Source organism: Ochotona princeps, chromosome 21, assembly GCF_030435755.1.
Source record: "Ochotona princeps isolate mOchPri1 chromosome 21, mOchPri1.hap1, whole genome shotgun sequence".
Taxonomy (NCBI): domain Eukaryota; kingdom Metazoa; phylum Chordata; class Mammalia; order Lagomorpha; family Ochotonidae; genus Ochotona; species Ochotona princeps.
In genome coordinates this window covers 16,919,791-16,934,234 of record NC_080852.1, presented here as the reverse complement: position 1 = coordinate 16,934,234, position 14,444 = coordinate 16,919,791, and the positions used below count along the sequence as shown (strand labels likewise).

Genomic DNA, 14,444 nt, shown 5'->3' with positions numbered 1-14,444 from the left:
TCTTCCAGGTCTCCCACACAGGTGCAGGGTCCCAAGGCTTTGGGCCGTCCTCCACTGCTTTCCCAGGCCACAAGCAGGGAGCTGGATGGGAAGTGGAGCTGCCGGAATTAGAACCGGTGCCCATATGCGATCCTGGCACATGCAAGGCTAGGACTTTAGCCACTAGGCTATTGCACAGGACCCAAACTGGGTTTCTTTTAAATATACGTAGTTAATTGTATTTAATAGAAAGGTAGAATGATAGAGATATGAGGGAGAGACAGACAAAGAGGTCTTCCTTCTGCTGGTCCCGCCCTAAATGGCTATGGAGTGAACATCCAGGACTGGACCAGGTAGAAATAAGGAGCCTGGAACTCCATCTAGATCTCCCCAGTGAATGACAGGGGTCCAAGCCCTTGGGCTGTCACCTGCTGCTTCCCCAGTTACTTTAGCAGGGAACTGGATTGGAAACAGAGTAGTCTGGACTCAAACCATCTCTCTGATATGAATGGCAGCATTGCAAGCATGGCTTTGCCATGATGGGTCAGTATATTTGCAGCCCAACTCACTGTGCCGCATCACCACTCCTAAACTGGATTTCTAATCCTCAGCTTCACCCCTTAGTTCTAACAGACCTTGGGCAAATTACTTAATGACTCTTAAGTTCAGTTTTCTTATTAGTCAACAATACTATACTTATGCTTATTATTATTATTATTATTTTATTAATGTCATTGACCTTGTGGAATTTCCATAAGCATTAAGTAAGGGAAAGCACACACCAATTACTCTTCATTAAATACCTGCTCCTTATAAGCACTCAGTAAGTATTAGCTGCTAATGTTCATGATAGAATAATAATGTTGTTAGCAGTATTACTTTAATGGTACTATTTTAAGTTGGAAGGAAGTTAGAAACCAATATTATAGCTGTAAAGTGTTTAGCAAAGTATATGCACATAGTAGGTTGATAAAAGTAGATACAGTATTTCTTGATTGTGATCAGCACAAAGTAAGTTACTGCATTCTTCATAAAATAATGACAGCAGTGGCAGTAACTACTGTGTCCCAGGAATTATTCAAAACACTCTACTTAGAGCAACTCAATGAGTAGTTCCAATCACTACACAACATAGATAATGCTGTCAGGAAGGACACAAAAATATTGAGTAGGTTGACCAAAATCATACATTTAGCAAGTAGTATTTTAAAATGGGATTTTGAACCCAGGTAGCCATCATAAGTTTTCAAGCTGGACACGTAGGCACAGCACATTTGAGCCCCACAGTTAAATCAGGGAGGACTTTGAAAGGTGTTGCATGCACATGGCAGAATTTCATTTACATTAAAAAAGCTTTTTTCTTTTTTTTTGAGAGAGAGAGGTAAATGGAAGAATTGAAAGAGGTGAATGCAGCTCCCATCTACTGGCTCACTTTCCAAAGTGCCCACAAAGGTCCTGACTAGGCTAAGGTCAAAACCAGGAACCAGGACTCAGTCCTGGTCTTCCACTTGGCTGTAAGAGAGCCAACTACTGGAGCCATCATCTGCTACTTCACAAGGTGTGCGTTAGCTAGAACGCTGAAAACAGAAATGAGACCAAAACTTGAACCAGGTCTCTCCAATAGGAGATATGAATGTCATAACTGCTAAGCCAAAGTCCATTGCTTGTATACATTTTACAATGATTTACATGTAGTTGCCAACCAGCTCTAGAAGGATTGGACAGAAAACACACTTAACATGTATACTAGTGAGAGGCCTTCACAACTGTGCTGTATAGATTGTTTTATGGCCCCAGCATTGCCCAAGGCTGCCATGGCACATAACTCTAGGGAATATTTTCTCATTGTGTTTTATAGCATCCTTAGAATAAAGCAAAGTGGAGGTAGGTGTAAGGTAAGAATAAGGATCCAGGGATGATGTGAAGTGCTTTGCCATGGTGTATTATATCTGCAGGCCAAAATTACCACTGCTTACCTGCCAGTGTCAACAGCCTATACTTCCCAGCAAGCCAGGAATTGTGGCCACGCATGCCAGTTACCAGCAAGGCAGGCCAGAGGCAGTTCTCATTCAGCCTAGAGGAGTGACAGGGTTTTAGTGAATGCTGCCAACCTACTGAAGGACATTTGATGGATCTGCTCAGCTTGTCCTCCTCCTTAAGCTCTTTTGTAGGACTGTCAAGTGAAATTGCGATCCAGCTGACAATATAATATCATTCGGGTCATGGTCTCACTCTCAGAACCGTCACATCCTTTTTTGCAGAATCTTTGGACAAGTTGAATTAATGACAAGGAAGCAGCCTCAGCATTTAAGCCATAGCACATAGTTAAGCTGTAAGAGCAATTTAAGCGAAAACATTTTGAGTTAGATTCAGAACCTGCCTGTTTTTTACAGTTCTATGACTAATTCTTTTCTGAAGCTTCAAAAATAAACTTTCTCAGGAGAAGATCTGGCTGTGAAAGGAACAAGCATTCTGGAGAATGAATAAGCCATGATACTGCGATGATCAGCTCCTAGACCATGCTTCTCTGGCTCCTCTGGGAAGAAGCTCTTCTAGGACAGGTTGCTATCTCTTCCAGAAAATATCCTGTTGAACTTGTTGTGTTGAGCAAACCAATCCATTTTTAAAAATCACCCTGAAAGCAAAGGAATCCCTTCCTCTATTCAATTTGTGTCTCTAAAGCTTTAGTTTAAACTTATGTCCTTTCCATTGGCCCCCTTGGATGCGAAGATGAGCTGGTCAGCATCTTTCACATCCAGGAGCCTCTCCTGTAACTGTCTCAAGGGATTTGTTCTTCAACCTTTTTATCATTCAAGTTAGCATTTCTTAGATTGCCTCCAGAGAGACTGTTAATTCCTATTGAGAGCTAGAGAATTGACTCTAGAGGATCTTGAACTGTTGGTTCACTACCCCAAAGCCTGCAACAGCCAGGACTGGGCTGGGCCAAATACAAGAGCCAGGAACTCCATCTCTGACTTCCTCCAGCTATCCAAAGCAGGTGACAGAGGCACAAATAGTTGACCCATCAGCTACTGCTTCAACAGGAAACTGGATTGGATAAGGAAGTAGCTGTAATCGAAGCCAACCACTCTAATATGGGATGCAGGAATCCCAGGTAGCAATTTAAACCTCCATACCATCCTCTCTAAGAAAATCAGAAACCTGCTATTAATGTATCCAGTGATGATGTTGGTAATACCCTCAAATGAACCCTCAGTTGAAGTGATTGCTCATTTCTTTACTTGCCTTTGTTTGAGTGAGTTGCTTATGGACAATGTAGCAGTCAATTTTATGAAGTTTTCTGTCACTTATCCTTTCTCTATTGTAAATGAAGAAGAAACAGCAGAAGCAAGAAAGAAAAGGAAAGCAAATGCTGGATAGGAGATGGTGCATTGGTGGGAGGAGGAATGTGACTCATGGGGAATTGAATCACACAGGTTTAAGGGACCAGTTTTAATTTTGTGCTGGTTGAGAAGCCATCTTGTATGCATTACTGTGGTGAAAAAGTGAAAACATCTCCAGAACTTCTTAACATTTGACATGGGCAGTAAAATTAGAAAAGAGGTTGAACATAGATCAATCCATACACTGAAATGATTTTTCTTGGACAGATGAAAATTCATCACATTGTTATACGAAGGAAGTGGGTTTCACAGTGTTGGGAAGCAGTTCATTTTCTCTGTGGAAAACAAATAGGGTTAGTTCTAGGCTTCAAGATGACCACTCAGAACTTACACAAATCCAGTCTGCGTTCAATGTTACACGTGAGTGACAGCTACCTTCTGGCTTGTGTGAACCTGTGGAAGCCATTCAGTACCTGCTTAGCATCTTCTTAACACCATCTCACCTGTCATCACTTCCTCCAGAAAGCATCCTGACTTGGCCCTGAGGGAGCCACCTGACTAGAAAACTTCTGTACTTCTGTTTTTGTTTTTCTCTTTGTTTCATTTTATCTCCCTACTTATCACATACAGGGAAAGACAGAGTGTGTGTGTGTGTGTGTGTGTGTGTGTGTGAGAGAGAGAGAGAGAGAGAGAGAGAGAGAGCGCTTTCAACCACTGGTTCACTCCCAAATGGCTACAATAGCTAGGACTTGGCCAAGCCAGGAGGCTGAAACTCTGTCCTGGTCTCCCACGTGGGTGGCAGGGTTCCAGGCACTTGAGCCATCTTTTGCTGCTTCCCCAGACACATTAGCAGAAAATGAAGTAGAGAAGCCAAGACCTGCATCAGCACCAATTTGGGATATTGCATGTAGCAGCTTAATTCACCATGCCACAGCACCAATCCCCTGGTCAGTGATTCCTGTGGAAGATATTTCTTGATATCACTAATACTAGTGGTAGCTGTTAATCTTTACTGAGAATTTCCTGTTTGTTATGTGATTTATCTAAATTTTAATCCTTTCAGCAAGCTTATAAGAGACACTCACACTGGTTTTACAGATAAAGAAAGTTGAATTATAGAAAACTGGTGTTGTTGTACTTGGATAGTTTTAATTGCCCATGCATTTAGTATTTAGCAACTTGGTGTATTTGCTGAACTCGATCTCTGAAGGTATCTGTTAGATAAAAATTTAGTGAGTATAAGTTATTTGGGGCTAGGAACTGTTTTTAGCATTGTATATGGGTTGGCTATTTTGCCAACAGTTAGTAGTCAAAATCCCTATTAGGTGTGTCATGTTGTTGATTATGACATTTTATCAAAGAGAGTCTCTGAGAAGCTACGCAGCTGGCCAAGGGTCCCAGAAGCTGGAAAGTGATGGAGCTGGAGTTCATCCTGAGGCAAGACCTCCGATATTAAGATCTCTGCATCTCCTTTTGTGGGGCAGGCAGTATTCTTGGTGACCTCCATGTGAGGGGAGGACTCCATTGCAACTGCATGCTGATTAAATACTGCAAGATCCTGTCTGGGAGTGAGGTGAGGGTCAGGGATGTTGCCAAAAAAAGGAGTGGCTGCCATCTGAGACCCAGAGCTCTGTGCACGTGAAGTGTTTTCCTGGTTAGTTGGCAGGATAGAAAGCACACTGCATTGGCAGTGATCACAACGGGCACCATTATGTCCTGCTGCTCATGTCAGCCGTGGCATCGGGTACTTCCTCCTGGTTTTGTATCCTTATCACATACCTCCACCTGATTCAGACCGTGCTTAGCTTTTCTGACGGCTGTGTTTTCTCCCCCGCCCCCGGTTCTCTATTCAGCTCGAGGCATTCTATTCCATCTTTACCACGGAGCAGCAAGATCACGTCAAGTCAGTGGAGTACCTGAGGAATAACTTCCGACCACAGCAGGCTCTCAATGACCGGGTGGTGTCCAAGTCAGCAGTCCGTGATGCCTGGAACCATGACATGGCAGACTTCCTGGACAACCCTTTGGGGACAGAAGCTTCTAAAGGTATGTTTGGATTAAAAACTCTGACCCCAAGCAAGATTCCTTATCACAAATCACTTACAGGTAAAAGGAGTTCATAGCCAGCCATCAGGAATCAGAATGTGGGGCGAAGAGCCAGTGTGTCTCTGCTGAATGAGATTTGTCTGGATTACAAATAGAGGCAGTTGTGGATCAGCATTCGTGAAATAGAGATGTTCCAAATTATCTTTTTCCCTAGCACCAGATCCGTCATGCTCTCTGTAGCTTCAGAACTAAGTGGTAACATCTAAGAGGAGCTCAGAGAAGTGATTTCTTCATAACTCTTTGCCTACTGAGAGCAGTAGGTTTACTCTGAAGTCAAACGTGTTGACTTCTGAGCTGCTCTGTACACCCCAGTAGTGGGCATTCTGAGGGGGTTTGGGGAGCTCCCACTCCAGACTCACCACAACTGGAAATCACTCACTTTTTGCAACTATTATTGAACAGGTTAGTTCCCATCTCTAATAAACATGAATTAACTGCTTTCCAGTCATCTTGATATTTTACTATCTTTGTATACTAAAGAAAGGTGATACCTTTCCAGCAATCTAGAAAGTCTCCTGATGTTAAGACGATGTGCTAAAATTGTTATAATTGTGGCTTAGAAAATACTCAGGAATGAGGTTGACCAGGACCCTAGCACTGGAAATAGAGAATGGAGGAATAAGGAGCTTTGTTACTGTAGCAAGAGACAATTATTTTTAAACATAGATGCTCCTTCTTCAAAACTGATCTTAGGGAAAATGACAGGAGATTGTCTCATTCATCTGTACTGGAAGTAGACTGTGCTGTTTTTGTGTTCAAAGTTCTGTGCGGAGGTTTTGTTTCCACAGGGCCTCTGTTCAGCCCCACCAAAAGGGGCTTTTTTTTCTTCTAAGAATGTTTTGGGGAAATGAGGAATGAGATTATATGCCATCAATCAACCACATTGGCATGCTCTTTAATGATAAGAATAAGCCCATTTTCCGGACTGTAGGATCCAGAAAGGAGCTGAAGGAAGAGGAAAGGGAGTTGGGGAATGTGATCATTTCCTTCCTGTCTGTGATTTTGTTTGAGAACACTGAGTAGAAGCTCATCTGGCCAAGGTTGCTGTAGAAATACTTGAGATCCAAGTTATTTGGGGCTGACACCTTTTCCAGGGCAATGTTCCCAGGGAAATAGTGGGAGAATTAACAAGTTCACAGACCTGTTAAGATACCTTGGGTTGGATTGGCACAGGAAACCTCACCTGGGCTATTTTTTTTAAACCTAGCTAAAAATAAATAACCAAATGCAGAGGCTTTTTCCCAAGAGAACTTGCTTGGGGAAGAAACAGGCGCACAGGGGTTGACTGTTTTATGAGAGGTGAATGTAAAGGGCATGTGCGAATGAGGAATTTATATAATGAGTAAGCATAAGATCTGGTAGCTCTGAATTGCTGAGACTGTGGTAGTTGCATGCTCTTCCCTAAAATATGGGCTGAATATGTGATATATCAGCTGTGTAGAGGAAATGCATGGCCTTTATTACCTAAGAAAGTTGGAACCGATAATGGTTTTTGTTGCATTAAATTGTTGAAGTGGGCAAAATCTTACACTGAAACAGCTCTCTGGCTTTGACCAGACTCTGAAATCTATCCTTAAATATGAGCAGTCAGTTCTTCACATGAGATTTGTCCCAATTATCATAGTGTCTAGGACTGACTGCTAGGATGCAGGGACATTAGGAATTTTTATGATGTTTCTAGAAGTAGCCTTTTTTTTTTATAAAAAAAAGTTATATGTGAGAGAGAGTTCCTGTTTGCTGATTTATTAAAAAAATTCCCGTGATGGAAACGAAAACAAAATCCAGGTCTCAATTTCTTGAGCCATGGCTGCTGCTTCCACGGGTTCACATTAGCAAGAAGGTAGAGTCTGGAGTCAGAACCAAGAACCCAATCCAATGCAGGATACGCACTAGTTAACACCTGCTCTCCATGTGTGTCGTTGGAAAACAAAGTGACAGAAAGAGAAGGAGGGACAGAGAGAGAAAGATCTTTAATTCACTGGTTCACTCTCCATATGGCCATAGCAACAGGGATTGGGCCAGGCCAAAACCAAGAGCCTGCACCTCGATATGGGTCTCCAAGGTGGGTATGGGGGGCCCAAGCAATTGGGCCATCTTCTGCATCTGTCTCAGGCCCATTATCAGGAAGCTGGGTCTGAAGTGGGACAGCCGTCACTCAAGCCAGTGGTGGATATGGCATCACATATCCGATCAGTGGTTTAATGCAAAGCTGCTTCACCACAAACTGACTCCCACTTGTGTTTTTAACATTGCAGAAAAATAAAAACTTTCTCTCATTTTAGTTATTGATTCATTGGTTTATTGATTGAAAAACAGAGTTAGAGAGAGAGAGAAGTCTTCCATCTGCTGGTTTATTCCCCAAATGACTACAATGGCTGGAACTGGATCTGTTCAAAGCCAGGAGCCAGGAGCTTCTTCTAGGTCTCCAAGATGGATGCAGGAGGTCCAAGCACTTGGCTAATCTTCAGCTGCTTTCCCTGGCACGTTAGCAAAGAGTTGGATCATAAGTGTAACAGCTGTGATGTGAACCAGCACCTATTTGGGATAACAGCATTGATGGCAGCTTTGCTCACTAAGCCCCAGCCCCAGCCCCAATGCATCCGCCCCACTCTTTTTTTTTCCAGAATGAAAACTTTTCAAGTCACCGTATGAGGGTCAGATAATTGATTCAGTAGAAGAAACTAATAGAAGTCAGAGTAACAGAGGGCACACTGTTTATTATGTGCACAAAAGTGTCAAGATAGAAAAGAACATTTAATACCTAGAGAGATCTAGAAGCTCCTATGCTCTCTTGTTAGTGAAGCAGCATGGAGGATATGCAATGTAGAAGTAAAGGATTCTAGGGAAAGAGGATTGGCCCTCAGAAGAATAGATAATAGGACATCCCCAGGTCACTCTGGGGTCATGTAAGCATCCATTCTTATCTCCTGTGATCCAAATTAATCTTCCTGGTTGATGAGATTCCCAGAGCGGGGATCTATGAGAGTCGAGTTCCTGTTACAGGTAAGAGGAGCCCCAAGACAGCCCTCCGCAGGATTAGTTATTTGGCCTAGGGGTGAAGGTGGCTCTCCTCTCTAGCAGAGAGCCTAGCCTAAGTCCCCAGCTCCGTTTCTCACCCTGGGTTCTTGCCCAGTCAATGGCAGGCAGTGGTGGTATCTCAAGTAGTTGGATGGATGATAGACATCTAGTGGGTAGATAAATGACAGATAGATATCCACATAGGTGGAGCCCCGATGGCAGTGGGTTTAAAACAGCCCCAAAGAGTCTGTGATGACAGGGCATTTCCTGAATTCTTGGACGTACTGTTAGAGAGTTACACACACACGGTGACATAGACATGAGGCATGTGCCTGATGCACACGCTGTGTTAACAGGAAGCCAGAGAAGGGGGTTGCACACAGGCATCCAACCAGGACACTCCAGTGTCAGATGGGGATGTCTTAACTAGTATGTGTAAAAACAAAAACAAAAGCAGATTTACTTATTTTTATTTGGAAGGCTGATTGATAGGAGGAGAAACTGAGGAAGGTCTTCCATGTGCCAGTTCACTTCCTAAATGGCTACAATGGCTGTAACTGAGCCAATCTGAAGCCAAGGGCCAGGAGCTTCTTTTCAACCTCCATGTGGGTACAGGGGCCCAAGGACTTGGGCCATCCTCTACTACTTTCCCAGGCCACAAGCAAGGAGCTAGATTGAAAGTAGAACAGGGCCCGGCGGCGTGGCCTAGCGGCTAAAGTCCTCGCCTTGAACACGCCGGGATCCCATATGGGCGCCGGTTCTAATCCCGGCAGCTCCACTTCCCATCCAGCTCCCTGCTTGTGGTCTGGGAAAGCAGTTGAGGACGGCCCAATGCATTGGAACCCTGCACCCGCGTGGGAGACCCAGAAGAGGTTCCTGGTTCCCGGCTTCGGATCGGCGAGTACCGGCCCGTTGTGGCTCACTTGGGGAGTGAATCATCGGATGGAAGATCTTCCTCTCTGTCTCTCCTCCTCTGTATATCTGACTTTGTAATAAAAATAAATCTTTAAAAAAAAAAAAAGAAAGTGGAACAGCCAGGACACAAACTGGCACCCATATGGAATGTCGGAGCTTAAGATGGAGGATTAGCCTGTTGAACCATCATGCTGACCCCTTAACTAGTGTCTTAACTGTTAGGCTAAATGCCTATCCCAGCTTAACTACTTGACCCTCATCCTTTCAGGCTTCCTTAGAGTATCAAGCAGGTTCCCAGAGTGACTGTACATAAATTGGTAACATTTCAGTGCAGGAGAGTTTACTGTTTTCATAGCTTTATTCTGGAAGGCATACTTGACATAACATGAAATTCAGCTATTGTGCGTGTACAGTTGAATAATCTTTGTTAAATTCATGATGGTGCAACCATTACTGTAATCCAGGGTTGGAATATTTTCATCACCACAGAAATGGCCACTGACTGTCAACTGTCTTCTGCGTTTAACTTCAGCTTCTCATCTGCTTTGTCTTTCCCTTGCTGTTAGAATTTTGGGGTTTGCCCATGCATGGGATGTATCAGTAAGTCATTTCTTTTTGTTGCCGAATAGTATTCCTATGTGTTTTTTCTTTAATAACAGCTTTATTGAGGTGTAATTCTCTTACCATGAGGTTTACTCTGCTTAAGCATCCACTTCAGTGGCTTCTAGTACATTCACAAAGTTGTGCCACTGTCACCACATGTACTCTTAACACTCATCACCCTAGCAAGGAACTTCATGCCCATTAGCACTCACTGCCAGTTCTTGGTCCCTTCCTCTCTAACCATGGGCAATCATGAATGGAGTTTCTGTACATTGGTCTGTTGTGAGCATTTCAGACAAACGGATCCTGTCATTGGTGGCTTTTTGTCTCTGAATTCTCTCACTTGGCGCAATATTTTCAATATTCATCTGTACTGATACATATATCTAAAGTTAATGACCGAATAGAGCACCTTATGGTGATTCCACATTTTCTTTGTTTATTAATGTTTAGACATTTGTTTTTCCTCCACTTTTTGGTTGGCGTGAGTGATGCAGTTCTGAGCATTCATGTTTATGTTTTCGTATGGATGTATGTTTTCTGTTCTGAAATAAGCCTAACGATGGACTTGAATCGTCTGGCTCCTCTGTGATTTGATATGGAGGAACTGTCACACTGTATTCGAAGGCCGCAGCACCAGTTCACATTCCCGTCCAATGTGTGAAGGTCCAGCGTCTTCACATCCTTGCTGACACTGGGATTATGTATCTTGTTTTATTTTAGCCATCCTAGTAAATACAAAGCCATTTCTGTTTGCAATATCAATTCAGTTTCACTAGTAACAAAGCATGTCCTTCTTTGCTTATAAATATATCCTCCTTCACCCTGAAGAAAATTCAGGTTCTTCAGTAGCACTCTAGGCAAAAAGGCAGTCACAGATGCTAACAATTCTGAAAGGCTTCGATTACTAACCTTGGGGTTGTAGACGGCAGTGACCCAAGGCTGTGGAGGAGTCCTTTCCTGTCTCCAGTCTTTGGCAGGGTTAGAGGGAGGGAAGTTTTTAAAGAAAAGGTTGTATTCCACAATTTGCAAGTAATTAAAAAATAACAAAGTGTGATTGATTAGCTTTCTCTATCTGATCATCATTAAATGATTTTGATGCTCAGAAGAGCTGTTGATGTTTTGTGCGTCTATTGGTCTGTTGTCATCAAAGAAAGGAATAAATTAATTATGTAATACAAGAGTCATTAGACTTTCCTGGGGAAAGGCCAAACAGTCGATCTTCTTGGCTTGGCAGGCCAGGTGATTTCTGTAATACCTACTCTTCTCTACCGTTGTACCATGCAGACAGCCATAGTCAATGTGAAATCAAATGAATTTACAAAATGTTTTCCAGCAAAAGTTTATCTTTTAGAAATAGGTAGCAGCTCAAGTTTGGCCTGGAAACCATGGTTTGTCGATCCCTGCTTTAGGGCATGGCTCAAGCCAGGATGGAGAAATCATAGGCTTGTTTCAACGTAACTATTTCCTGAGTTAGAAGGGTTGGTGGCCCTGACTGTGAATGGATTGGCACCAGTATTCCATTCCACTCCAAGACCAGGGACCAGCCTGAGATCTGTTGACTTGCTAATCAACCATCTGGTCACCACTTGCAACAAAGGCATAACCAGAGCCTCACTAGATTCAGGGCTGTGATGATGAGCTACAGCACTGCTCTAGTGGGTGCCTGAGCCCGGGCATTCTAGCCTGCCCTTCTGGCAGGGTGATTGGATGTACTGGAAGGAAGAAAGGGAATCCAGCCTTAGCGTGCCAAGTACCAGAGCGTGGAGATATAAAACACTCAAGGAAAGAGGAGGAAAGTCATCTTGATACTGTATTGTTGCTGAAGAAAGACTTATAAGGGGTGTCATCCATAAAAAACAGAAAGCTTTAGTTCCAGTAAATGGAAACAATATTTAGGCTTGGTGGATCATTCGAGGGACATCCAGTTCACCACTCTGCCCTTTGTCGGTAAATTACTTGGACAGACTTTAGGATTTAATGGGCTGTCATTTCAGTTATTCTGCAACACATGCCGGGCACAAGGAAGATCACTCCATGATTAAGTGCTGAATACTATCTATTGTGAAGACTCTTGGAACAGGGAGCGGAGAAAAATAGCTTTCCTTCCAACAACATGAAACATATGGTTTATTAATTTAGCAAAACCTGTTCAAACCACAGTGGAATCAAAACCATTTGATCTGATCATTTGATTTGATGGCTTAATTCAAGTGACACTGTATAAAGTCATAAAAGCAAAGGACACAGGCTGTGTACCCCTCAAGTCCTTTAAGCCTGTGACCTGCTTTTTGGAGAGCAGCTTCTGCCAATCGGTGGGGTCTGCTTCTCGCCTGCGTTTTCCATGCTAAAGTGTGCTTCCTGCTTCACTTGTAGGCAGTTCTAAAGGACATACTGGTACCACCGTGTGAGCATCTGTAAAGGACTAGCATATTGTAAATCAGATTGAGAAAGAACATCACATTTTCTACCTAAATTAGCAAAGAAGTGAATCTATGATTGCCTTTAAAAAGAGCTTGACATTGAAAACTTGGTGTTCTGTTATTTTTGGAAGATAAGAATGTTGTGCTATTTTCAGTTGAATCATTTCCACTCACTAAATTAATGAGCTTGAATCACTTTATCTTATTAAAAGAAGATCTGATGTGAGCCCCTAATTCCTTGGTAGTCCATTGCTCTCCCAGATACTCTTTAAAAAGTTATCTTGTAACCTGCAGGAAGTTACATCAAAGGAAAGTGCCAAGAGGAAGTTTTAAGGAGGCCTTTTTGGAGCATTGATTGGCGATAGAATGTTGGTGTTTTGCAGGCATTTAGTAGAGTATCATCTTAGTTCATCTTCTGTTGCTCTAACACAGTACCCAAGGTTGGGCATAAAGAAAATAGACGTGTTTCCTCTGGTAGTCTAGAAGGCCTTCACATCTCTTGGCTTCTGGTGCGGGCCTCAAGCTGCTTCTCATACAACAGGAAAACAAGCAAGTGTGGTTGGAAGAGAGGGACAAAGGAGCTGAGTTGCTTTATGAAACAACTTGTGGAACTCCATAATCCCTTCATAAGAGTGAAAGTACCCATGACCCAGTGACGTCTTAAACGTCCCACATTCAGACCGTGGTGAGCATTCAAGACTTTGCTTCGTATTTTGTAGCCAGCACATTACTTTTCATGCGTCCGATGTCTTCACTTGCCAACGAAAAACTCCAGGAGCTGTGTTCCAAGCACACATACTTTAAAAAAAAAAAAAGCTACCAGAAGCTTTTGGGTGCAGATGCTATGCTAGTTTCTGCCATTCATCTATTTTTTATTTAAGCTTCAAAACAGCTTCTGCCAGGATTCACACTTCATTCATCAAATTATTGTTGATCCAGTTCTAAGTGTTGGAAGTAAAGGTGAAAGGCTAGATGCATCTGCTATTCAGTTTATATTCTAGAGAGGAAATTTAAAACACACAGATTAACCAAAGTTAAGGCTTCAGTGTTGAAGGAAATGAAGTCAGGTAGTAATCTAAGAGGACTGGAGAGAGAGGTCATCCTTGGATGGGCAGGTGGTAAGAAGTGCCCACTTTGCAAAGACCTGGGGAGGATGCCCTGAGGCATGGGAACCCGCTCGGAGGAAGATAAAAGGAAAGCCAGAGACTAGAGAAGTGAACCTTAGGGAAATCTGGCTGAGAATTGTCGAGAAAAGTAGAAGGGTTGAGGTTGTGCTTTGACAACAATATCCACCTTTGGGAGGTTTGCTGCATGGCTGTGCAGTGACCTGAACAGGTGTGAAAATCCATCATGGGCTGTTGTGTGGAGAATGTTTGCAGAGGGCCTGTGGTGGAGTCTGCAGGAACGGCAGGTCACTGTCGAGAATATTCTGGATTAGATGAGGGTGACCTAGGTGGAGTGTAGCAGTGAGGAGTGAGGAATGGCATGCAGAGGAGAGCTTCAGGACTTACCAGCGTTTTGATGGCAGATGGGTGCCAGTGAGCAAAGAAAGAAATACAGTATTACTACTTTTCTTTAGCTAGTGAGGAGGGGTCCAAGAAGCAAAGCAAGGAATTCCTCCAGCACCTCTAGCCAGGAGGTGCCAGAACTGAAATCCCAACTAAGCTCCTCCATGTCCTCATTCAGTTCTTTACATTGTCCAAAGAACTGAGGGACATCTACAAGCGGGTTCCTTTCTGGTTTTTAAACATGTGCTTATTTAATGATTATTAAAATTTATTTGAAAGGCAGTACAACAGATAGTGAGAATGGACTTCTATCTATTTTCTGATTCACTCCCCCAAATGCCCACAGCCTCTAGTGCTGGGCTAGGCTGAAGCCAGGAGCCAGGATTCTTGCTGCCTCTCTCATGTAGGTGGTAGGATCCTAAGTATCTGAGTCATTGTATGCTGCCTCCCATGATGCACTTGAGCAGGAAGTTGGGAAAAAAGCAAAGGCAGGCCTTCCTCTCAGGCACTCCAGTGTGGTATACTAGCATCCCACGGGGTAGTGCCTG

At 43.1% G+C, this 14,444-nt stretch overlaps 1 protein-coding gene across 3 annotated transcripts in view; it reads left to right on the top strand.

Moving 5' to 3' along the window:
* Nucleotides 1–14,444, top strand: part of PTPRG (protein tyrosine phosphatase receptor type G) — a 698,717-nt gene that overhangs the window by 574,018 nt on the left and 110,255 nt on the right. For all 3 annotated transcript variants that reach the window (XM_058678459.1, XM_058678457.1, XM_058678460.1), the window contains exon 8: nucleotides 5,177–5,369. In XM_058678459.1, coding sequence (XP_058534442.1) covers nucleotides 5,177–5,369 — 193 coding nt within the window. The remainder of the gene's footprint in view (nucleotides 1–5,176; nucleotides 5,370–14,444) is intronic.